This window comes from Falco punctatus (assembly GCF_963210335.1).
Source record: "Falco punctatus genome assembly, chromosome: 5".
Lineage (NCBI taxonomy): Eukaryota > Metazoa > Chordata > Aves > Falconiformes > Falconidae > Falco > Falco punctatus.
In genome coordinates this window covers 48,847,984-48,872,728 of record NC_137584.1, presented here as the reverse complement: position 1 = coordinate 48,872,728, position 24,745 = coordinate 48,847,984, and the positions used below count along the sequence as shown (strand labels likewise).

At 38.6% G+C, this 24,745-nt stretch overlaps 1 protein-coding gene across 11 annotated transcripts in view; it reads right to left on the bottom strand.

The window, feature by feature from the left end:
* Positions 1-24,745, bottom strand: part of ARID1B (AT-rich interaction domain 1B) — a 336,590-nt gene that overhangs the window by 293,360 nt on the left and 18,485 nt on the right. For all 11 annotated transcript variants that reach the window (XM_080389084.1, XM_080389087.1, XM_080389081.1 and 8 more), the window contains one exon: positions 9,794-9,988. In XM_080389084.1, the coding sequence (XP_080245210.1) occupies positions 9,794-9,988 (195 nt within the window). The remainder of the gene's footprint in view (positions 1-9,793; positions 9,989-24,745) is intronic.

Below are 24,745 nucleotides of genomic sequence, written 5' to 3'. Positions count from 1 at the left end.
CCACACAGTGTTGGCATTTACTGAATCTGCTCTTCACCACTTGCTGCAAGACTGCAAATTTACTCAGGTCATAAAACCACCTTCAGTTTGGATATTGAAGGATACATGAGATTTCTCACAGCACCACCTCAGAGGACTAAAAACTCACCTGCCTGCTATCCAACATCAGGTATGATTTTTTTCATTGGTGAACACAAGGTCTTAAGTATAATTCTCTGCAGAACTTAATATTCATTTCAGAAATAATAGTTTCCTCCCTAGAACAACTTCCCAAACGCAAAAGGGCCATAAATCTACTAAGTACACACTTGCCAAATCTGCAGGGGGATATCTTGGCCTCTGATTTTGTTCCATTTTGCCAACCAGCAATAAAACGAAACCAAGGAAAAACACAAACCAGTCAATTTGCATCTGTCCTTTTCAATACTCGCCAGTATGGTGAAGTCAAAACACATGCCAATTTTCAGTGCTGCCGGCTGGGAAAGTTAGGAGGGGCAGCAGAGGTGAGCATGGAGTTACTCAGAAGGGGTAGGAGGAGCTCAGAGGTCCCTGCCGAGCAGCCTCGCTTGCTTCTGCCATGCACAGGCTCAACCTGCCCTGGGCACCGACTCTTACGTGTTTGTTTCACCCACACACACAGCGTAACAGCTCAGAGAGAAACAATCCTGTGAAAAGAACAAAGCCGTTTTGCTAACCTGTCCTGTAAAACACTATCTGTCAACATGGCCTGTAAAATACACTTAGGTCCATAGACTCCAGATAAGTAATCATTCCATAATGAAAACATCATCTTTCCTAAGTGGCTATATAAACCTTGTTTATTTTGATTGGACTTGTCTCAAAAGACAAGTTATGTTACAGTTTGCCAAGAAATAGGCAGAAATATCTTCATCACTGTTCCATGAAACAAATTAATAGCAAGTGTAATTTGTCCCTTTGACACATATACCAAAGTCAAATTCACTCACTTTCCAAAAGGTGTATTTCAATATAAGATTCAAATATGCTTTCTAACATTGTTCAGTCACTAAATTCTTTATTATCTGTTATGTGTCTTGTTCTTAACACACAAATGCAAAAAGCATTACTAAGAAACAGTGTTCAGAAGAGAAGGAAAAGGATGGAGCATACAAAGAAATAAAACAGACACTGATTTTCTCCTTGCTCCTCTTCCCCACCCCCAAAAGACATTATAAGATTCAGAGATCAAATACTTATCAGCAAGGATGCAAGCATTTAACACTTTTGTTCTATTTTAGGCAAAGCAATGAATAAGAAGCACAAGTACCAGAGAAGCACCCAAAAACGGGGTCACCCAAGGCAGCAGCAGAATAAAAGCCTACAAAATTTAATTTAAATGAGCTGTAGCTTTAAGTTATTCCTTAAGTTCTTAAATCTTTCTTTCATCGCTCTTGAAAAACAAAACACCAAAAGCTAAAAGTATTTACATTAGGATATTTATATGTGCCCAGTTAGTACAATTAGAAGGAGCAATGCAATACATAAACAAACATGACTTTTCAAAAAAATTACCTACAGAGAATTTAAAGTCTTAAACATATTTAACATTTTTTTTTAAAGATTTTATAACTAATCTACTCCCACAAAAGTCTTAATGTTTTAGGTGATAAAACATACAAAACTGAAGCAGGTCACTGAGCAAGTTTTGATTATACTGCCTGGGACCCATGTTATTTAAAACTGATAAAAGGTGTGGAAATTTTTAATTTTTTTGCAGTACTCACTTCGCTACTGTAAAACTAATTTTTACTTAGGTTTTTTTGAAACTAAATCTAACAAAAATCTTAGTTAAAAAAAAAATGCTTCTGTAAGCAACAGGAGTCTAATCTTGAGCTACTGAAACACCAGGTTATTTCTCGAGAGGTCTACTGTTCTAAGCAAGCTACCTGACCATTCCCGGGTCACCAAAGTGAAAGGTACCCAACTGTCTCATTCTGAATTTCTCGCCAATTGACTTAGAAGGCTGATTCTGCCTACACTATCAACTGAAGACAAGTCATCTAACCCCAACAACATGACCCCAAGTGAAATGGTAGCTCCAGTGAAGTCACAGCAAACTTCCCACTGACTTCAGGCAGGTTTCACCTTATCATCTTCTGCCGTATTTTCAGCTATGGGAAAAACACTCCCTCTTTTTAAAAAAGCAAACTCTACTGACTCCCTTGCTTCCTCTGAGTAAGTTCAAATTTACGGACAATTGATAGCATCTTCTGAGAAACTTATACCAAGACTTAAAAAAAAAAAAAAAAAAAAAAAAGCTGAGCTACCCCCAGGGGACATTACAGAAAGTATGGATACAAAAATCTTAACATGAGTGCTCATGATGGGTCTGAATGTCGTTACAGCAGGTTTGAGTGTCAATAACTCTTTGATTAATATTATTAACAGGAAACTACTATGACTATAATATTAGGAGTAACAGTTAATTATTCCTTACCTACACTTTAAAACCCTCTTGGCACAGTCATTATATGGCAGCTGTTAAACAGAGTAATGCAGCAGCCTTTTCTTAAGGCAAGATGCTTATTTTACTTCAAATGTAAATAAACTCAAGTCTCCTGCTGCCATGTAAAATGAGCTGTTCGTAAGTAAATGATTTTGTATCTTCCTAGTGAAGCAGCAAACAGCCCTCTGTTCCCCACTTCTGATCACCAAAATCTACTTCCTGCCTAACTCCAGCGCAGACTGACAGCTAATACTGCTAGCAAACCAAGTTCTCAACAACAAAATAGCTGCTGCTTCATTAACAGCAACCTTTTTCAGAACATCAACACACAGGGCTTGCATGTTTTTCTCTCTCATGCCCCCACTTCCAAGCACAACAACAAATGTCATTACAGCCGTTAACTATTCCAACTGAAGTAGAACCATTTAGTAACAAAAGTACGTTTTATTTGGCATGGTAAGTTGATGATTCTTACGCACCTTCTATACAAATGCAGACTGACATTTACTCCAGGATGGATGTAAAAATTAGCATTTACTGAACATCAGTACATAGTAATTGATCAGATAAAAATGTCAACCTTCTCTTTTCCAAGCTTTTTCTCACCCGCTGGAAGAACAGTTCTTTTTCCTTTTCAACCTACATTTTCTTCAGTTTCAAAGAAATGATAGAAGCTACTGAAATGTTTCTATTTACCATAATAATGCAATTCCGCACTTTAGGGATTTTCTTCAGTAAACAATCTCAGATGACCAGCATTAAGATTAAGAGCTAAACTACCATAAAGAACCCAAACTTATGTCAAATTTGATTCCATGATTATGTGTAATCTGTGCTCACCTCCCTCTACAGAGAGTGAATTACACTCAATAGAAGGGATAATTCTAAAGAAGACAATACAACATAAAGCCTTATCCTGCCATGAACTGAAGTAGCAGCCTTTTTTTCAATTTAGTCAATGAGGCTTAGTATACCCAAAAGAAAGAACCACGCTAAACATTTTCCTAGATCTGCACAAGCACAGTATTTAGCATTTTCCTAAATCTGAAATTTAAAAATCCCATTTCTTTACATGACAAAGAGCAGCAACTTTTCTTTGCAATTATTAACACTTGACCATCAAAAGATCCATTCTTAAAGATGACCTTGCAAGGAAGACAAATAGCTGTGACTTCTCATCCCTTTTCTGATTCATAAAAGTAAGGATTCAAACTTTACACTCTTCAGGAAGTATTTCATCTACTTATTTTATTTACTTTTTTAAATTTATTTATTTTTAACTGGAAGTTTCTAGCAGCTCAACAGGATGGCAGATATATCATTCAAACAACATTTTACTGATGATTACTTTAATTTCAAGTATTTACAAGTTTCAAATAGAAAAGGAAGTTGGGAAAAGATTAATGTTTAACAGCTTCAACCCTTCTGCTTTCCAGGAATTACTAAAACGGCACATAATCTGCTAGTGAGAGCTCCAAATAAATGCCTAGGGGAAAAAAAAGCAAAACAGAATAAACAAAACAAACAAACAAAACCCCAAAATAAAACACACCAAAAAATTTCCAAGGGAAATAAATAAATAAAAAAAAAAACCCAACCTGAAAAAACGTACTTCTGAAGCACACACTGATCAAAGCTTCACAGTCCCTTTTTATGTGTGTGTATGAAATGCATCTATCAATCTTTAAGAAAAAGCAACACATCTCAGTGTTTTGTCCTCTGCTGGTTGTTTTTGAGATTCAATCACATTGATTCATTCTCTGTTCTTGCAAAATAAATAGGCTAAGAAATGAAAATGCTACTTATTTTCTGTGTCTGCTCCCTTAACCAATACTAACACCAACTGTGCTAAAAGCTGCTTAGGAGCACAAAAAAACGTAATCCATTCAATATTCTCTAGCTGGTATGGGCAATTATACACAGAGAAGACAACAAACTATCACTTGACTAGTATTTGCTGTATGCATGCACCACATTTTAACTTAATGGTTCAGAGCAAAACATGACAGTAAGCTTCTCTTTCTTGGTATATTTCAATCCTTTAGAATTAAAATTATTTCAGAAAGCAACACACACACAATCAGCCAACCAGTAGTAAACACATTTGTGTTTACTAGCTTTAAAACTCTACCTGCCAAGCCAACAGCCAACTGATTTCCTTGGCGTAAATTCGACATTTCCAATCCGGGACATTACCCAATACGAGCAGTGTAAACCCTTTTCCTAAATGAGGTAATCACATTGGTGCTGCTATAGTTCTGGTTGACTTGCAGTTTCCATTACAATAAATCCTTGCTGCACATTCCCAGAGGTTTTACAATTTCTCTAGCCCTTTAAAAAAAGTTACTCCAAGTTGAAACCTGCCACATAAGACTTAAAAAAAAACCAACAAAAAACTCAAAACAAACCACAAACCAGCAGCTTATTTTCCTTAACCGTTTTTTTTTTAAAAAAAAAAAAAAAAAGGAAAAAATGTTTCTCTGACTATTTACAGTTGCACTCTTATAACTATAAGGACACTGACCACATTTATTTTTTAATTCTTCAAATCAAGAATATAACAAATGTTAAAGGGACAAGTAATTAGCACCCTTTCATCTTACAGTATTTCTATAGCAAAAATTTGAGACAGAATAGACCAAGGCTCAAGCATCGCAACTGACTTACTGCAAGCAGGCTCAAGGCACTAAGACAATGCATGATCAGTATCGAAACAAGAAAGTACTGAAATACCCCATTTTAAACAGCTATTAGGAATGGCTATTGTACGTATCCACGTAACTATCTTTCATAAAGAATTTACTATGCATTATAGCAATATGATCCTATTTACACAATAAGTTGTTGTTCCAGTCCATCAAGTACACAAGGATTTTTAATGCATCCTAAAAAAATCAATTAGGCAATAATCATCTGATTAAACAGGCACATCACACCATTCAGTTCTTTCAAACATACTCATAAATCCAAGCCTTCAGACTTTGCTGAAAACTTCCAAAACATATACGTGGTTATTTTAAGGAGCTGATTTTTAAGCTTAATGAAATCCAGCACAAAATAAAGTATTACATGCTATTAACACAAAAGAGCAACGCCATCAGACAATGGCAGAAACCCCCCTTATTTTAGTAGGTACTCTGAATCTCTAGTTTTAGCAAAAATGTTTTTACAAAAGCATCAGAAATCTTTCCTACAGCACACTGCACTAAAGCACCGAAACACTTTGGCAGGGCAATTGAACCAAAGCCAGAAACTGATTAGGGCATCACGGCTTGCTTGACTGAGGTCCAAAAGGAGTGGGGGGAGAAAAAGAAGTTAAATAAAAAGGAAACTACTGTCTTTACAATCAGATCTTGTTACCCACACTACAGTGAAATGTACTGCAAAATCAAGCCTGAAGTTTGCAGGTGCTAAGTATCCCTACATATCAGGTTTTTCAATTTTGTAATCACCTCTTTCTAATTCCAAAAAATAGCTAAGAGACCTGAAAGTATGTTTTTCTGCTTTCTGTTTTTACATACATAATGTGATCTCCCTGAAGCCCTAGGTTAGGAGTGCTAATAAACCTAAAATTACCTTCATCCCATGCAAACCAGGAGAGAGAGTACATGAGATTATGAGATAGCTGTATTAAGATTTACATGCAAGACCAGCATTTTAAAACCTTGGGATGCAAACACTGGCCTTGTTGCAATCTGTGATTCAATCATGTCAAAAACTGACAACACAGGCACAGGTCAGCTTGCTCCCAGCTCTCCCTTGCCTCCTTCCTCATTCCCCCCAGAAGATGATCGGAAAGTGACAAAAACGCAAAAGTCTCCTAATAACATAAAAATCTCTTTTAAGTAATTCATTCACCATACATATTTATGCCTACTGAAAAAAAGAGACATAAACTGTCAAGTCAACAATCCTACAAATTAAGTATGTGACTATTTTCCTAACACCTTCCTTTCTTATACTTCACCCCCTTTTATATAGGTGCAGAATCATTTGATTTTTAATCTAATCCATTAAGACAATCTTACCCAAATCAGTCCAAATGCTTTATATACTTGACTCACACCGAATTAACTGGACATGCCCTTAAAATTTGACAAAATGATGCAGCATTCTTCAAATTGCTTAGCATTTTGTAAAACAAGCTACCACCCATCTTTACAGGATAGATGTGGATCTCCGTTGTCAAGCACTGGAGAAGAAAAGAGAAAACCCCAGGTTACCCAGCTAATGCTTCACTAGTTTTACCTCTCCTTCCTACATGCCTGCGTATATCTCTTAACCCCCTTATCTTTAGTTGTATTAGCAAGTAATGCAAGAAGATTGCCTGCATTTCAAATTTTGTCCCTTATATAAGGCTTACTGTTTCGTTCTGGGGCTCATCATTGATAACTCATTAGAGATGAGTTCCAAGCCCAAAGGAGATCTGGTTTCTCTCTTCACAGCATCTTTTGCAGCCATGTTACAGAACATATCCCATGCTTTCCACATTCTCTTCAACATCCTGCAATTTCCACACAGAACGTTAAGAAAACTCGGGAGTTTACTCACACCTTCCTGCTTGGTATCAAGCACACCGAGACCAAACAGCAGTTGTAAGAAAATGTCTGCAGCATTACACAGACCTCTTTTTCAACAGGTTAGCAGGCTATGCCCAACACCCATGCTGCAGATAGGTAGAACGACTGCACCTGACAACATTTCATCTTTTTCATCCTCTTTAATCTCTCACTGCGTATGCCAGAGGCCTCCCTTCCCGTGAGCGATCTCTTCCACCTCTGGGCTGCAGGCTGGAACACACTATTCTCTGCTGCAATATGACATAGACCAGCTACCTACATCTAGGCAATTATCTTCATTTCTACCATTTCCATGAATTTTAGTTGGATCTTTAGGGTGTTGTTTTTCATCTCTATTTCTTCATTTGCAGCATCCTGCAGTAGAACCTGCAAGTTAAAATTTGTCAAGTCCCGTGGTTCTAACCTCAAGCCACAACACTTGCTGACAAAGAGCCAGACTTAACATTTCAAGGTCTTCTTCAAAATTCAAAAATCTTCACAGTCAAACAGAAAGCCTTCTCGTTTCATCCACAGAAATGGAACTGACACCCTCGGCTATCTTTGGGCAACAGCACAGTATAACTTAAAATAAGAACAACCTCTCCCATTGATGTTTCCCACCATTCCTACAGTGTGGCAGTTCCACCCTCATAATCCACCCACCCAATGCTCTCTCTGCACAATACTTACATCTGAACGCCGTTATATGTTTAAGGCCCAGTATTTTTTAACCGATCAAGTTTTCGGAAGTGCCTCATAGATTTGATAAATTCAATGTGACACTGTAAGCGATTCCAGTTTCCAGAAAGTGCTGAGATTAGTCTTCTGAAATTTTTGGCAATGTTATTTGGATTTTTTTATATACATATATATATTCTATCTAGAAGTAGGTACATGCTACACAGACAATTTTAACGGCATAGCTAGGTTCTCCTTATTTAATATTCATGTCACAGGAGTAAAAATCCAGCCAGGAATCAAACTGTGGCATCCTGTGCCAAAGACAACTTACCACTCAGCTGGTAAGTTGGCAATTCAATTTACAAACCTGCATTCCTGCATTTTAATCCTTTGTAGAAAGGTGGTAATATATGAGCAATATGAAAAGAACTGGATTCAGATCATTAGAGGTTCACAAACCAAACACACGAAGCTTTGGAGGCTGTCCAAAACAAAATCATGCCTAGGTGGTGATGTCCGTTCAATAAAAATCCAATGTCATAATTATCCTCTCACTTTTTCCCCAAAGAGCATTAGTGCTCAGAACCGCGCTGCTGTTCAGCCAATTATATTAATGCTGCAAGAAGACGGATAGGGCCAGCAGCCAATCACTGTGCCAGGTCACTGCCTGCTGACGGGTAATTTACAATTATCAAGCAATTAGCAAATGAAGTGAAAATTCAACACTCATCTCCACATAACACAGAATAATTCATTTTAAAATTAAAAATATGTTTTAATAGATTCATTTTGGCTACAGCCACACAGAGCAAAATAAAGCCTCCTTTTCACAATTTCTCCTCCTTTTATGACTGGCAAAATGCTTTGCTGTCTAAATCTAGCAGCCAAATATATTGCTTAACATTTCTAAACTAAAAAAAAAATCTCTTCCTTACAAGTATCCATTTAACAACAGGAAAGAATAAAAATGAAGACTGTTGCTAATGGTACTATTCACCCAACTACTATATTTGAAACTGTTATTTAACTGCCTGATTAAAATCCTGTCCTGGTGGATGGGTAATAACAAGAATTAGCCAGGCACCTATCTGTCAGGGAATCCAAAATTTTCTTTTTCTTTTCTATATTCTACAATAAATGACATTAAAAAAGCTAATATGTTTTGTCAGTTGGACCAAACAAATGTTCTTTCCCATTAATGATCAAGCTGCTACTCTGTTGTGCTCACAACAAAGTACAGAGCTTCCACTGCCTACACTCACATGTCTAATTTAAAAATAAAATTAGTAAAATGTAACTTCTCGATAACCTTGGTTTATCCCTTCCCTCTAGAATATGACTGTATCTTCCTTAGTATATAGTATGAACACTGGAATTGACCTTCTTTAAAAGCGCAGGAAAAAGGCAGAAGAGGCCACTATCAACAGTGAAATCCACATAGATGAAAGGAGATTCTGAACATTTCTATGTCCTCTGATCTAACAAAAAATAAAATATCCTTACTTTAAGGAGCTCGTAAAGGGGAAAAAATGGAAAAGCTACAGGCTCCTACCAAAAGGAGGAAAAAAAAAAAAACACCACCACCAACAAAAACCAGCCCCCACAAAAATCACAATAGCAAACAGCTGATACAAATACGTAACACTTTTGTTTGCACTGGATAACCCCAGTTTTTCTGCACTGAGGTCAACTTTAGGTTTTCATCTTACATTTAAAAGTATCTAAGCCAGAGAGAATTTTAAAAAACAAAACTAAAATAGCCACCAAAAAATATACAAGGCTAAATGATGTCAACTAGGGGGGGGTGGGGGGAAGAAAACCGATGGCATTTAACATACTTCTCTCTCCAAAAAGATATCAGCAACAAACTAAACTCCTTCCTGACTGCACAGGGTTTCAGAAAACATTCACACTGTCAACATAATATATTTACAGTCCTATAAAGCAGTCCTTGACCCTCCTTCTGCACAAGAAATACTTATTTCTGATTTTTTTTTTATTTCCACCCAGTGTATTACCGCAGCGTCAGAAGGGAAAAGGAGGAGAGGAGAGAAACCAAAGCAACACAGAAAAATCTTCCACAAACCTGTTGCTGTGGATACTGCATTCCTGCCATGGCTGCCGGGGCTCGGCCCTGCATTCCCACGGGATAGCGCTGGGGCCCGGGGGGGCCGTAGGACTGCCCAGGGTAGGGGCTGCTCTGCTGCGTCTGAGAGTGAGGGTTATTGCCCATGCCGTACAACTGAGGTCTCTTCATGACCATGGGATCCATTGGACTGCCCTGTTGTTAAATACAAACCAAGAAATGCTTTAAGGTATGGAAAGAAAACGGTCAGGATAGTCACGCTTACCGCAGGCAAACTATACGTGTGTTTTCTCAGTGCTTTACCCATCACATATTGACCTGACAAACAGTCACAGTACCATACTCTGGTTCTCATATTAATTAGATGAGGTTTTAAATGGCAAGTTTGGGACTTTCACTGCATTTAGGAAAAAAAAATATTTTACATCAAACTTAAGGTCATCTCTTACCTACAGAAAAAGCAGAAAAACTGCACAATAAATTCCAGCTTAAAACATAATTAAGTATACTGTTGTAAAGGATTAGCATCACTGACTTTAATGTCTAAACATAAACAAAATCATGTCTGTCAGGAAAGACACAAGTAGCGGACAAGCTGTTTAACCTTGAGAAAATATCTACTTTGAAAAAAAGGGAAAGTGAAAAGAAAAAAAAGTTTCCAAGAAAAGCAATGCATACAGAACGCAGTATTTCAGCGCTTTCATATTGCTATCGTGTGCACTAATAAGTTTCCAGATCAAAAGGCAAGTCATAACCCACACTTTACATGAAAGTTTATCTGCCTCCTTAATAGACCTCAGAAAACCCAAACTGTGATTGCTGATGGAGGGGGAGGGGAGGCAAGGGAGGGAAGTTTTATTTTTAGACTTTCTGGCAGCACTTACCAAGCACTGTAACAGTTTCAGGACAGGTGTCAACCATTGTGTGGTATTACTCTCATGTTTTATTACTGAGGACTAACTGAACCAGAAAAAATACCGTACTTTGTCAAGCACAGCACTGTATTGTTAATATGACATCCACTTTTTAATTCCTGAGAGTCAGTTATATTCACAGAAGAAAGGGGGGAGAAAAAGCTTTTAAAAAGCCTATTGCAATCTTATCTTCATGAGACATATCCCCCACTCCCCCCTCCTCTTCCCAAGAAAAAAAAAAACCTATTAATTCAGCCAGCCAGCCCACCAGGAGCAGGATTCCTTCCCGCAGCACTTTTTGTAATGTTTTCCTACAGTGTACTGTTGACCAGTTTCATGGTAAAGCCCACTACATAACACGGCTTCTGCAAGTCCTTTCTGACTACTACATTCTGATGGAATAGTTGTTATGGCAATAAATTACATTTTCCCCCTCCCATTCCTGTTTCTTCTCATTATTGCTGCTTGTACTACTAACGTACTATGGGGGTTTTTTCCCCCATACACACAAAATATGTTCTCTCCAAAGTCAGTCACTTTTTACTCTTTCCTTCCTGCTAAAAAACTCAAAATCTCCCTTTCTTCAGTGGCTCTCCCCACCCTTACCAATACCCATTTGCCAGGGCTGTCACCCAAGCCAAATAAAGTATTCCAGACGTGGGCACGCTACACCTGACGAGGTGGAAATGATAACCTCCTCCTCACATGACACCTCCATTCACTTCAGAAGAGAACTGTCCTTTTTTGCCACCATAGCGAATTGCACATTCATTTCTAATTTTGGGTGAGTATTACTCAGCAATTTTTCCTTCATTATTTGGCCGCTCTGCGGCCAGCTTAGAAGATTCTATTTTTTTCACCACTAAATGTCCCTGGGTAATTTACTATTTATATTTCATACTTTTTAAAATCAATGGTTCCCCAACCGCTTCAGGCCACCTGACCCATAACAACACTTTTTTTTTTTTTTTTAATTAAGGCCATCACGCATTCTCATCACACTTAACTAAAAACAACACAGAGACAAAAGTTTGGCAGATGAACTAGAGATTCCTTCTTACAGAGTCCCAGGGGAGAACTTGAATTTCCTCATAGAGACCAAGATACTTTTCCTATGTTTACTTCTGTGTTTTAATGTTCATTCTGTGCACCACCTGCCATACTCCTCAAATATAAATTCTTGTTCAAGGCAAGTCTTGAGTATCCTTCATGAGATACTCATGAAGCCCAACAGCACTGTTCATTGCCACTATCTTCTGTTTCAGGGTATTATTTCCACATCTCAACTCCAATAACAACATTTACTCAGATTCAATTCTAATTATTTTGAGTGTAGTATTTTCTGTTCCACATCCAATACTTAAATATAAACAATGCAGATAGCTACACAGCTAAAACAATCTGACACTTTCCATTATTAGGACTACTTTCAGGTGCATATAAACTTTGCCAAACTTCAAGCATTTAGGCTGAAATTTTCCAGGCCATATGTATGCCTGAGGCTGAAATTCTCTGGAAAATTCAGCAGAAACAATTCAGCTATGTCTTAGAATGAGGTCACAGAAAAATACATCGTTTATGTTCTTACATAAAACACTTAAAAATACCTCCTGAATACCGTGCTTTGGGGCACAGAATTTTAATTTGCCAGGGTGACATTGGGCGTTTGGGAAAGGTGAGGTGTGCACCCCTGTCGAGACACAGCACCTGAATGTCACCAGACCGTGTGGAACATGGGAGGAAGAAACGGGAGCACAAGAGCGGCACAGTGACACTTCATCAGAGGAGTTACAAGGTGTACAGAGACAGCTTCGAATCTGCTGCACAAAGAAAGAGGGACAATGGGTTAAAAAAAGCAGCAGAGACAGAAGTGAGGCAGGAAGAGTTGAAGGGAAGAAGAGGAAACAAGGTCAGGAGGTGACGTGGATACAAGCCAAAGAGTCTCTGTCCTCTGGACTAGTGACCTCCAAAAGCAGTGGAGGTTTTTTTTGTGTGCACATTAGCCCTGTGAGCCACACTGCCACTTCATCCTTCCTTCCCTGTTTCTCACCAGCCTGCTGTCCCTTCGCTTTTCCTTGTCCTCTCCAGGTGAGCTGCTCCTCTTTCCCTCAGGTGACATCCCTCCACTTCAGAAAGGTGGAGGGATAAAGAACCCGTGACATTGCTGTAACTCCAGTCCCAGGGGCTGTGGGTGACCCACATAACACTGGTCACTGGGTATGGGTAACAAGGGACCTGAGCATACTCAGAATCTACCACGGACATGGCAAGTCAGGCACCATGATCAAGGACTGAAGTTACTGAATACAAGCGAGCGGTAAACACCCCCAGGCACACCACTGGGACAACCCAGGGAGAGCCACCTTAGCTGTCAGTGCTGCCTATTCCCTCCTCCCTCCAAGGTCTTGGGGAAAGAACTAACAGCAGAGTCCTCTGATCACCTTTAGGGGTGGAGAAGACAGAGCCAGTGAGGAAACACATCTCATCCCATACGCTGGCCAGTCCATGTAGAGGGTGGCAACTCACCACTGCTATTTCCGACTCCCTTCAGATTAGATCCCAACCCCCTGTACGGTGCGGCTAAAGGTGAAGACACCTATCAGTGACTCAGTGGCTGTCAACACACTACTGCAAGGCAAAGCAAAACCAAACAGCTAGCTCTTCCACCAGTTTAAGAGACATTAGCACTGCAGAAGTTACAAGCTTTGGAATTAGGTTTGCCCTTGCAACATTAAGCATGTCTCCTTCACAGATATAACTGTATCAGTCTTTAAACACACCATCACACTTCTGTCCTCACAGGCAGCGGACGGGCCTGCTCCAGGACAACTCAACAGCAGCACAGTGCAGGCGCTGTTGTGTGCGACAGGACCAAATGCTTCACGTACCATACGGTAGCGAACGAAGCAGAAGATGGTCTTACCATTGAGGTAGCTGGCATGCTGCTCAGGCAGAATTGGAGTCCAGCCCTGCCTCTGCCACAGTTTTTCACTAAAACAAAAAATTTTCAAAATTTGCCAGTTCAATGCATCCCTCATTTCCTAACTTGAAATCATGGGATTTAAATTGCAGGAAATGCTGCGTATCTACATCTGCAACTACTTTTCAATTTGGTGAGAGATGTGTTTTGAAAAGGTTTTCAGAAGCTGTATGTTTCAGAATATTTAACCTACAGCTATCATAAACAGGCCACTCAAGCTTCCTACAACAATGCCTCAGTTTCCCATCTGTAAAAATAATTTAAAAAAAAAATCACCATCTCTTCACCAGAGAGGTGATTCTAGAATTTAATATGACTGTGATCAATACCATCAAAAACTCCAAAAAAAGAACAAATTTTGTTTTCAGAAGAGCGTGTGGTAAGAAAGACCTGGAGCCATGGACTTAACAGAAAGAAAAAAGAGCTGCTCATCAAGTACTGTGTCCTGTACAGTGGAGGTGAAAATGTAATTACAACTTTTTCCAACTTTAACGCATGTAGTTTTTAGCTTTAGCACTCTTTTAAACTTCAATTTTTACAGCAAGAGTTTTCTTTCATCCATGGCATTTCAAAAAGTTGTTTAGAAGGAGCTAGTTGAGAAATATGTATTATAATCTTATCTGAAGGTTTCTTTAGCATCTGTTATATTCAAATATTTTATTTAACACTGGTTACAACAGTTTTCAAAGACAAGTTTTGGGTGACAGTATGATTATGACAAGTATCAACCTCTTCATGTTGTAGGGATCAAGAACCAACCCCTCCACACCTGCTTTTCAACGAGTATGGAAAACTACAGCATTGCTGTAACCGCATCACATTCTAAAACCCAGTGGGCATGTATGACCATGAGTGGATGACGTGTGTATTTTCACATCTTCCATGCCTTTAATTAATTCTATCACATGCTGTAATGAAAAGTCTTAATTACTTTTGAAATTTTGTTTTAGTGTCACTGCAGTCATCAATATCCATTTGTTTCCTTTCCCTTCCTTTACAGAAGGGTCCTGTTTTTCTCTAGTGCTATTTTACTCCCAATATACACATTACCTTTTACCAATTTAGCTAGTGTTTGCTTATGCTATTTTTTACTGCCATATTCTGCCAGGCAAGCCTGAATGGATTCTGCTTTTTCTTCCGATTCTGCACCTCCTCTTCAACTTGCCACATTTCATTTAAACTTTGCACAGATCTGCAGTTCCTCAAAATACCTCAGTCTTGGTTCCTTGCTTCAGTCCACAGTAATGTTATAATTTATAACTCGTTTATTATAGTGCCTATCTTGTGTCAGTATCAGATTCATTTGCAACATGTACTATCAAGCTTTATAAGAACAGAGCATTTCATAAGAATCCTTGCCTATTATGTGACTTGTGAGCATATTAAAACACCCAACGGAGGGTTTGCTAATGATTTCAATAGGGCCAAGGTTTCATTCCCAGTCTTCAGATTGACACTCCAACCACTAAGGTAGAAGACAGAAAAGCCTACGCTGCCTACAAATATTGACAACCTTCTTCTGTTACCTGTTCCTTTTTTCAATATTTTGTGTAACAGAATACTTAAACGTGGCATTCTTGCTATAAGCAGAAGTGGGAAAATTAATATGCTACACCCACTTGTAAAGTCAGTATCACCACCATTTCTGCTCTTCTCCTAGCTAAAACAATCAAATAAATCCCCTCACTCTGAAGTACCTGGAGATTCAACTTTACCTTTTATAAAGTGAGAGAAAAAAACACTACCATTTTCTCCCATCATTTAACCAGTGTTTTCCTAGATAGCTCATCTTCGCTCAGATCCGAGACTGATAAATAACTTATCTATTTAAAGATGCCACAAAGAACTCCGCCACTGAAGTCTCAAGGCAGGGAGGAGTGGGAGACACTTTACAAAGGTCACGGTGGGATTCAGATGAGAAGGTAGAGCTCTTACACAAGGCAGACAGAGCAATTCACTATAGAACAAGACTATTCAGACAAGATGTAACTACTTTTCAAGTGAAAGTGTGGGGTTTTGTTTCTTTAAACAAAAAAAATTGAAAGCGGCACTGGTTTGGCTGAGAACAGCAAATGCTGCGTTTTAAAGGGACTATAAGCCACAGCGCATCCCAACAACGCATGCTACATCATTTGCGCCTTTAACAAAACAACACAAACTCAACACCCTCAAGCACGCTTGCCCTCAAAACTCCTAGAGCTACTGAATACAGTAACTCTTTGTTTATTCATTGATCTGCAGTCAAAGCTTCTGTCTCTGTATTAAAAAAAAAAAAAAAAAGCCTCTTTATTAATACCAAAGCCTTGAAATCTTATAATAAAGACAGCTGACAATCAGTTACTGACATTCCAAGAAAGATGGGCATGGAGCTCTCCGCTCGAGGTCAGCCACCAAGTTACAAAATTATCACTAGAGATAATCACAAGTATTCACTATAATACAATGACACAGCTGGCATGAGGGCGCAACTGGGGAAAAGATAATCCATTCCTAGATAATGCCATCATTTGTATGAACATGTACGAGGACTCCTCAGCCAACGTTTTTACACGACAGAAGCATGAGTATCAAAACACAACTCGTTATGTGTGTTTTAAATGTCTATTTAAAGAAAGATGCAAACAACTGTTAAAAAGGTATTAATGTATAGCATTAAGTTCTGACTTACATTAACATTAAAATCTGAGAAGTAACTGGCAAACATGCTTCCTATTTTTTCTTTAAATAGGGAGTCTGCTGTCTGCACTTTACTAAAATTCAAAGTTAGTTGCACAAACACAAGGAATAAGAATAAGCACAAACAAAGAGCCAAGTTCAACATAAGCCTATGACAAAGGAAAATCCAGTGAATGAAGAAGCATACACCAGCAGAGATTTAACAAAAATAGCAATTTTCCATGTCTTAAGGGCTCTGCATACTGTCTGATTTCAGCTGCAGGGAGACATCAGAAAGATAATTTCCCCACTCAGAACAGAAAGTAATTAAAAAGAGGAAAGAGAGACTATCAAAGCTATGCCCCACCAAAAATCAGCTACTACTCCAGCAGAACATTTACAAATAATCATACAGGCAAGCATCTCTGCAGGTTGGAGAAGGATGTATGTATGACTGTCTTCCAGTATTCTTCGGGGTCCTCTTTAACACAGCCTGAAAACTGGAAGGTCAACGAGTCAGCCATTCTCTAGTTATTATTTTGTAGATAGAAAAATCTAAATGACTACTGAAAGAACAAATCACAACAAACATAGCAAATAAACCTGTTTTTAATGAAGTATACACAAATAACCTCTTCCGTTACCACTAGAAGTGCATGCAAAGGTTAAGAAAACATCGAAAAGCAATTATATACATTTATCACACCTGATGGCCAAAACAATCTTGTTTCTGACAAGTTCAGGTGGCTACATACAGCTCACAACTGCTGCCCTTCAAGTTGCCTTTGTCACTGACAACACTGACATACAGGTAATACCCTGATTGCTCTGAAGTCAACTGAAGGTTTGTCATCTGTCCTCATCACACTTGAGCACTTAGCCTTCTTCTGTAAGCCACGTTCCTAATTCCAAACTTCTTCCAGGAGTACTAGAGGATTATATTCCTGTCTTTGTATTTGTTTTCTCCAACTTGGATGCTCCAAACAGAGGGCACCACCTTTTTTTAGGTATGCAGAAGCTCTACTCTCCTAGCAAAAGTTAACAGAAATTTCTAGTGCAGCAGAAGTTTGGGGTTCTTCCAGATGTCTTCGAGCAAACCTATCTGCAACTATACAACACGTCCCTGATGCCAGCTTGTCACTTTTCCCACTTGTTGCCAGATCATGACCATGCTTTAGCTACCTCCATCCACAGACTAGCACCTGAACTTTAAACTCTCTGTGTAGGGTGGTTTTGTACCAATGCAACAGCTTTGGCACTGGAGTATTGGAGGCATGGGCACAGTTCTCTGTCTGCCATTTCTGCTACCAAAATAGTAACCCACAGCAGAGGAGCAAAGCAGATATTGAGGGAAAAATAGTATCTTAGAAGTTCTGAGACTAGATTCACCAGAGGATGTCTCACAATCCTAAGGCCTCCTCAAGCAGCCAACACTACAGCTCAACACGGAAAAGAAAATCCATTCATAAACCCAGAAAACTGTAAGTTAAAAAAAGAAAAGCCCCACCCAGAATACTAGTTACTTCTATTTTGTCTGGCAATGAGGTTCTCAGCTTCCTAGACAAGTAAACACCTTCACTCACTGTGCATGGCTGCCATCTGGAACTCAAAAAAAAAATTCTCTTGCCTACTTTGTACTCCTCTTACACAAACACAGGGTTAGATGGACAGAAAAGGATGTACTAAAAATAGTGTCCATCAGGCACGGAGCAGAGAGCAGCCCTGAATGGAACAAGGGGAGCTCTGCAGGAAGGCTCCCTGCAGAAGTACTGGAGTAGGAGGGGAAAACTTACTAAAAACTAGTAAGTGACAGAGGGCAGGTGGGGTGGAATAAACGAAAGAAATCCCACATGTACTTCAAATTTTAAAGAAAAATCTTCCTAAGCCTAATAAATACTCAAGTAGATCTGAATACACTTTCTCAGTTACTGGGCCTTATTAACAAAAATAAAAACTAAAAGTTAGATGTATTCAATTGCTGGAGAGAGAGCACTAACTGAGAAAGTGACATTATGGACGCTGGGAGGAAAAGTGTACCCACAGAAAGGTATAACCAATCACATCTAGGTCACAAGCCAGAAGTACATACAGTTAGCTGCAGATTTTTTCCACTCCAAGCGTTATATATAGTTCTATATTAACACACACACACAAAAAGGTATGCTGGTCATATATCCTCAGCATTTATGGCAAATTATTAATCAAGTCCCACCTGAAACAATTTGTTAAATTGATTTTAATCACTGGGCCTCTCATGTGAAGCTTTGTATAATCAGCATTTCATTTACAAAATTAATTGCCTGATTGATTCTCAAGAGGCAGTAGCTGTCATTACACTGCTGTCATAACTTTTGAGTAGGGGTGTCACAACACTGGATTCTGACAGTATGAAGAGCACTGCTATTTAAAAATTGAGGGCGGGGAGGTAGGGGGGAAACAAATACAGTGATTTCATAAAATTGCTCTTTAGCCCGATAGAATGTTAAAACCATTTCCCAGCCGTTTCAGCCAGCCTCCCCGTTTTCCATTCATTGAATAATGCACTACTCAGCTATTCAGTCTCTTTTCTTAGAGGCAGGTTCATTTAATTCAATTTTATCATAGTTGTGGTTGCATAAAATGAGTTTGTTGTTGAATATACAAAAGATTTAATCACAGGCCGCTCTTAAGGTTATTTGTAGAGCAGACTTTGACTTTCAAACACGTAGAAGATTGTTCCCACATCCACAACCTTCTGGAAAGCTATTTTCAACTAGATTTTTTTTTGTTTTAAACAGAGCAAAGCAAACCATAACATTACAGAACTTATCTAGGAGCTCCTGTAGAAAGCTTTTTTTTCTCCCCCAGTATTTTAAGCTATGTATAAGCCTCAAAACCCCTGCCAGAGTCAGAAGCAAAGCTCCAATAGCTGCTGTAGTTACTTCTATACCCCACTGCTACTACATTCTTGGAAAAGACCAGTACTCCAGAGAGGCGGTGCAGGCCAGCGGTTAGGGCACTGAGTCATAAGACAGGGCTTCTATTCCTGGCTCAGCAGCTGACCTGCTATGCAAACACAAGCACAACACTTCACCTTTCTGTGACTGGGTTTTCACTCTCATAATAACAAGTATTATATGCGCTCTTAGCAAGGAACAAGACATGAAGACTTTGGGGAGACTGATGTCAGTTATCAACAAGAAAAAGGACTAGGTGTCAGAAACAAGTAGGCTAAGGGAGGGCAAAAAAAACTCTAGAAGGTTTTAAAAAGGAGAAGTTGCATTGCAGGCTGTAACGAGGTACCCTTAAACTTTCAGAAACATACCTTCAAAAGGAAAAAGGTGTCTGAGAACATTTTTTTTTAATTAAAAAAATGAACACTAAGTTTCTGCTAGATCGCTTGGAACAGTATTAATGCCTTTGAGAAAATGACCTATTTCTAAGTTAAGTCCAAAAATAAGCCACTCAGCTTCTCAAATTCAACCTTATGCACTAGAGTTCATCAAGTACTCCTGAAAGAAACGTATTTAAAATTTCTAGGCCATGCTCTGAGATTACATTACAAAAAAAGCAAATTTCTGAAGAACTGTCATTTAAGTTGTACCTACTGCTGGCATTTGTAATGGACCTCATCAGAACACAATTCCACCATAAAACGGAGTTCAGATAACACTAGAATCTAGTGGATACCTCTGGAAAACACAGTGCCTCTTCCCATCCCTCAGCTTTTACTCTCACCCCTCACTGCTGTCAAAGACTATCTTCTACTCCTTGCTGCAAAGTGCTCTGCCACTCTTCCAGGTGCACAGTGTAAGTTGTTTTGGTATGAAGACTCTAATACAATTTTCTTCTCTTTTTGCAGGTCTCTGTGTTCATAATGAATAAAATCAGGAAAAAGAACAACCAAACCCCACTTATAAAATACATGGGATACAGGCGCAAAAGGATAACGGAATGGAAAACCACCACACAAAAGCAGTTAGTTGCTTAGGCATAGTATGAGATTGCAACTAAGGGAAGTTCAGAAAGTTCTGGCCACACTGAGAAATGGTTGCCAAAGAGTTTTAAGAGTTACACTCCTCTACCACACCAGGAAGAAAAGCAGCTCTGAACAAGAAGAAAAATCAGTCACCCTACTCACACTAAGTGGTAGAAGACTGGGATGTTAAAAAGTGTAAAGCGCTGACTTTCTGTATTTGTTGGTTTCTAGCCTCATAGCACATAGCTTACTTGTTAATCCAGCATTTTCTCTTTACAACCCTCGTATGTTTTTTTTTAATTAGGTAAGAAACGGTCTTAATTAAATAAGAAAACAGGGGAAAGCCCCTAGCTAGAGCCAATATATGCAAAATTCCTAAAGGATATATTTAGGATCAGGATAACTGGAAGGCAAACTCAGCTCTGTAACAGAAGCCCTGTCACTTCTTCAACTGCCAAGAAACTCCTTCTCTTACAACGTTTTCTACATTAAAACTGTTTCCTGTAGAGGCTGAAAAAAACTGGTTGTAAATAGCGCAAAATATTAATAGTTACCTGGTAACTAACCAGCTCATCCTTTTTTACCATCGTTCCATAAAGTCTCTGTATCATTTTGGTTGAACATCCTAAAAATCCTGCCCCAGTTAGAGAGGTACCAGCAACGTCAGCTCAGTCCAAGGGTCTGCTAGATACAGATAACTAATCTGAGGCTAGACACTCATGGAGCTGGAGCAACAGAATTCTGGTGAGCACCTGCCTGTGATTGTTTTGCATTTATGAAGATCTTCCTCACCAACACACAGTGTCAGGAGCATGGAACTAACGTCCTGGGAAGGTGCAAAACAAAAAAAAAAAATTCACCAGCAGCAGGTGATTTAAAGCATTAGAAAATAAGCTTTTTTCAGCAGTTAAAATAAAAATTAAAATCAATTACCAGAACAAACTACAGTTTATGAGTGGAAATTTTAATTATTGATTGGAAAAAATTAATAGTTACATAATAAATTAGAAGAACCAGTAGACTGAAGGTCAAAGCCGTTGTATTACTTGAGAGAACAATGTGATTGGAAACCATGAATTCACACACATGCTTACATTCACACCAGCTCTTTTGTATAATGTAACTGATTCCCAAGTATCATTTTAAAATTCTGATTAGGTCTTACAAAAATCTTGTTTATTAAATTGCTTTCTTTAGGCATGCATAGCTGCTAATTTGTTTCCAACTAAATCATGTATCATCTGAAAAAGATTACATTGCAACAGCCAAAACAACACTCCTGGGATTATGCTTCATCTGGATTTTAAAATTAAAAGGACAAATATTACAGGAGTTGTAAATTTCCCTTTAAAGGTGGTGGTGGCGGTGAGAACACCATGCAACAGGGTAATTCCTGAACTACCACTGTACTTAGCATGTAGCAGCCATATTAAGAGACACACACAGCAATTCAAAACCTCAAAGTATTAAGGGATCTGTTCAGCTTTCAACTTTAATTTCTACAGTAAAAAAAAAATAAATTGTTGTTTAGATCCACCTACATATATTTATACAAACTTATTTTGTAAGCAAAATAAGTAATGGTAGCAGAAAAATTAAAAGCTCTTCTGACTTGAAGATTTTATCACCTCTAACACCATAGGTTTTAAACAAACTTAAAATTTGCCAAGATATGGGGGTGACTCCCAAAGAACTCCACAGACCAGACCTCCAAAAACATATCTGGATACTAATACAAAGTTCCCTATGGCTTAGTGAAGAAAAAATTCTGACCTGTGTTTAAAACCAGGTCAAATCCTGATTTAAACCTAGTGCCTTCACCTACTTCTCACTCAAAACAGGCCAAAGTTCCTAAGTCTTCACTGCTCTTTTTGCAATCGCTATAAAAGGGACAAATTCTTCCACAGACACTGGCAGACCACGGAACATCCTAGCGCATCGCAGCACAATGCATATAACGCATGCACCTGGGTAAGTGCAGAAATAGGGAAGTACAATTAATAATGGGTATGAACACCTCTGCAACAAATTCTCCTGGATGTTCAGAATTATGCAGGGTTTTAGTATAGCTACCATCCAGAACTTTCAATTTCTATACAAAGACGGCATGTGTTTTCAACATATGATCATAATTTTCTTTTAATATCACACCATTTAAAACTAAATTAAAAATCAACATGAGAGATACCTGGTCTGAGAAATACAAAAGCAAGACAGCTGATCCACTTCTTCAGTATTACTCATCCAAAAAACAACATTTAACAGGAAACCTGACTATGCCATACTCATAGAATTTTCTCCCCTCTCCCACAGCAGAATCCATTATTTTCAAATTCTGTCTGCCTGAAAACCCTTGGCTTCTTTCCGCTTCTATGCCCACCTCTTATTTCCCAGCCCTTAAAAGAGCCCACATAAGCCATCACGTGAAAACACCAACATAGCTATCCTAAAAGCACTTCAAAGGAACTCCTTTATTTGTTAAGAGAGGATATTCAGGATCAATGAGCCCCCTCTGGGCACAACCCAAAACACAGTATTCCCGATTTCCTAAAATTACCAAGTCTAGAACAGAATTAAAATTAACATCAGATTAAATGGGAAGAGAGAGAAGGAAGTAACTGCCTTCATAAACACTGAGGCAGTATAGGTATGGGGAATCTCTCCTGTACTTCTGAGTAAGCTATTTCTGAGGGCAACAGCAATTTGAGCATATTTACATCTAATCTTTCTCCCTTCTCCAAGGCTGCAGCTTACAGCAGCCTCCTCCTGTAGCTGATGAGGGCTGAAGACAGTTCATTCTGTCAAAATCACTTGGCCTAGTCAGAAAAGGTCATTTAGCAGCCAAGACAGATGTTTCTCAGCTGATATAACTAAAAGGCAAAATAGAGCAAACAAGCCCAAAGACTCATTCTAGCAACAGGGTATCTGCAATGCCAATTTTAGGTATTGTTCAATTTAGAAAGATGTTATTCATCTGACACTCATTTGCAAACTTCAATTTAGGATTAAAGAGCTGCAGATACCATGTGTAAAATTCTGAAACTTACATTCTATTTATTCTTCTATGAAAAGAATCTTTTCTTAAAGCCACATTATTAACTTCATATCTAACCTGGCATTTCAGCTAAACCCCACTCTTCTGCCAAGTACTATGATTTCCAGAATACAGTCTTCCTCTTCTCCCTTTACACTCCTACCCATAGATTTGTTGCTCAGCTTTTTCACACAAAAAGAAATTGAATTAAAAAAAAAAAAAAAAAAAAAAGACCAAAGTGAAACTGATTATGCACCAGAAATACTGTCAATTACGAAGAGGAAATGCTACACATTTTTAAACTAAACTGCTCAATGCCCAAGAAGATTAGACACTGGTTACAAAGCTAACACAGAAAAAAAATCATTTCAGGAAGAAGTACACCTGAACAATAGACTACCAGATAAAATTAGGAATGGGCATTACACTCGAAACTACACAAACATAATTAGATCATTTTGACAGAAAACAAAGTTTCCAAAAACCCAAAGAAACCTGGATACCTGAAATAATCCTGCATGAATCCATATACCCTCTCACACCAATTCTGTGCCAAGTTCAGCTTGCACAAAGCCTTGGGGGTCAGGGGTGAAGCACATGTATAAATAATTCCTTTTTGCTCAGCCTGTTACTACTACTGGACAGAGCAACATCAGTCATGAATGGTTTAGGTCTGTCTTATTCTGTCTCAGCACAGAGGGATGGATTAAATGACCTCCTGATGTCCCTTCCAGTCTTGCTCTTCTATGATTTGGAGGTTATTACATCATTTGTTTTATTTTAAGACTTCTCTTGTTTCTGCAATTTGCTTTTCATTTGAAGTCATGTTCCTCAATTTCCAGCACAATGAGACAACATGGACATTATAACACTACAAATGTACTAGAAATATTTATAAAAGAAAATTAAGAGGACAAACCAGTCATTTCATAAGAAGTAAAAAAGATACATAAGAAAAACTGTTTCCAAGGGATTTATGTTGATATTTGCAGAAACTTCTAGAATACTGTAAAGATATGTTCACATATTCCTATTTCTGGGGCGGTGTGAAGGTAAGGATGAAACGTGCTATATTCCAAGCAGCAAAGGAGATACGGGCAGAAGAGAGCCAGAGGAGACAGCCAACTTCAAAGTACCATCCACGCAAATACCCCTCTAGGTACCCACTTCTGACCAAACCAGGCAAGTGAGCTCACTCCTACCAAACGTATCTCTACACGGCATCATTCTTCCTAGACTACATAACATACCAGAACAGCACCTGCACCCTCCCCTCCCTCTGCATCTAACTTGAGTTGCTCCTTGTACAACCTGTGCCTAGCAAGTCAATTACAGTCCCACCTGTCTTGTGTGAAGATCAATAAATTTCAGCAATTCTCCAAACAATTAACATTTTTGAAAGCATTTTTTT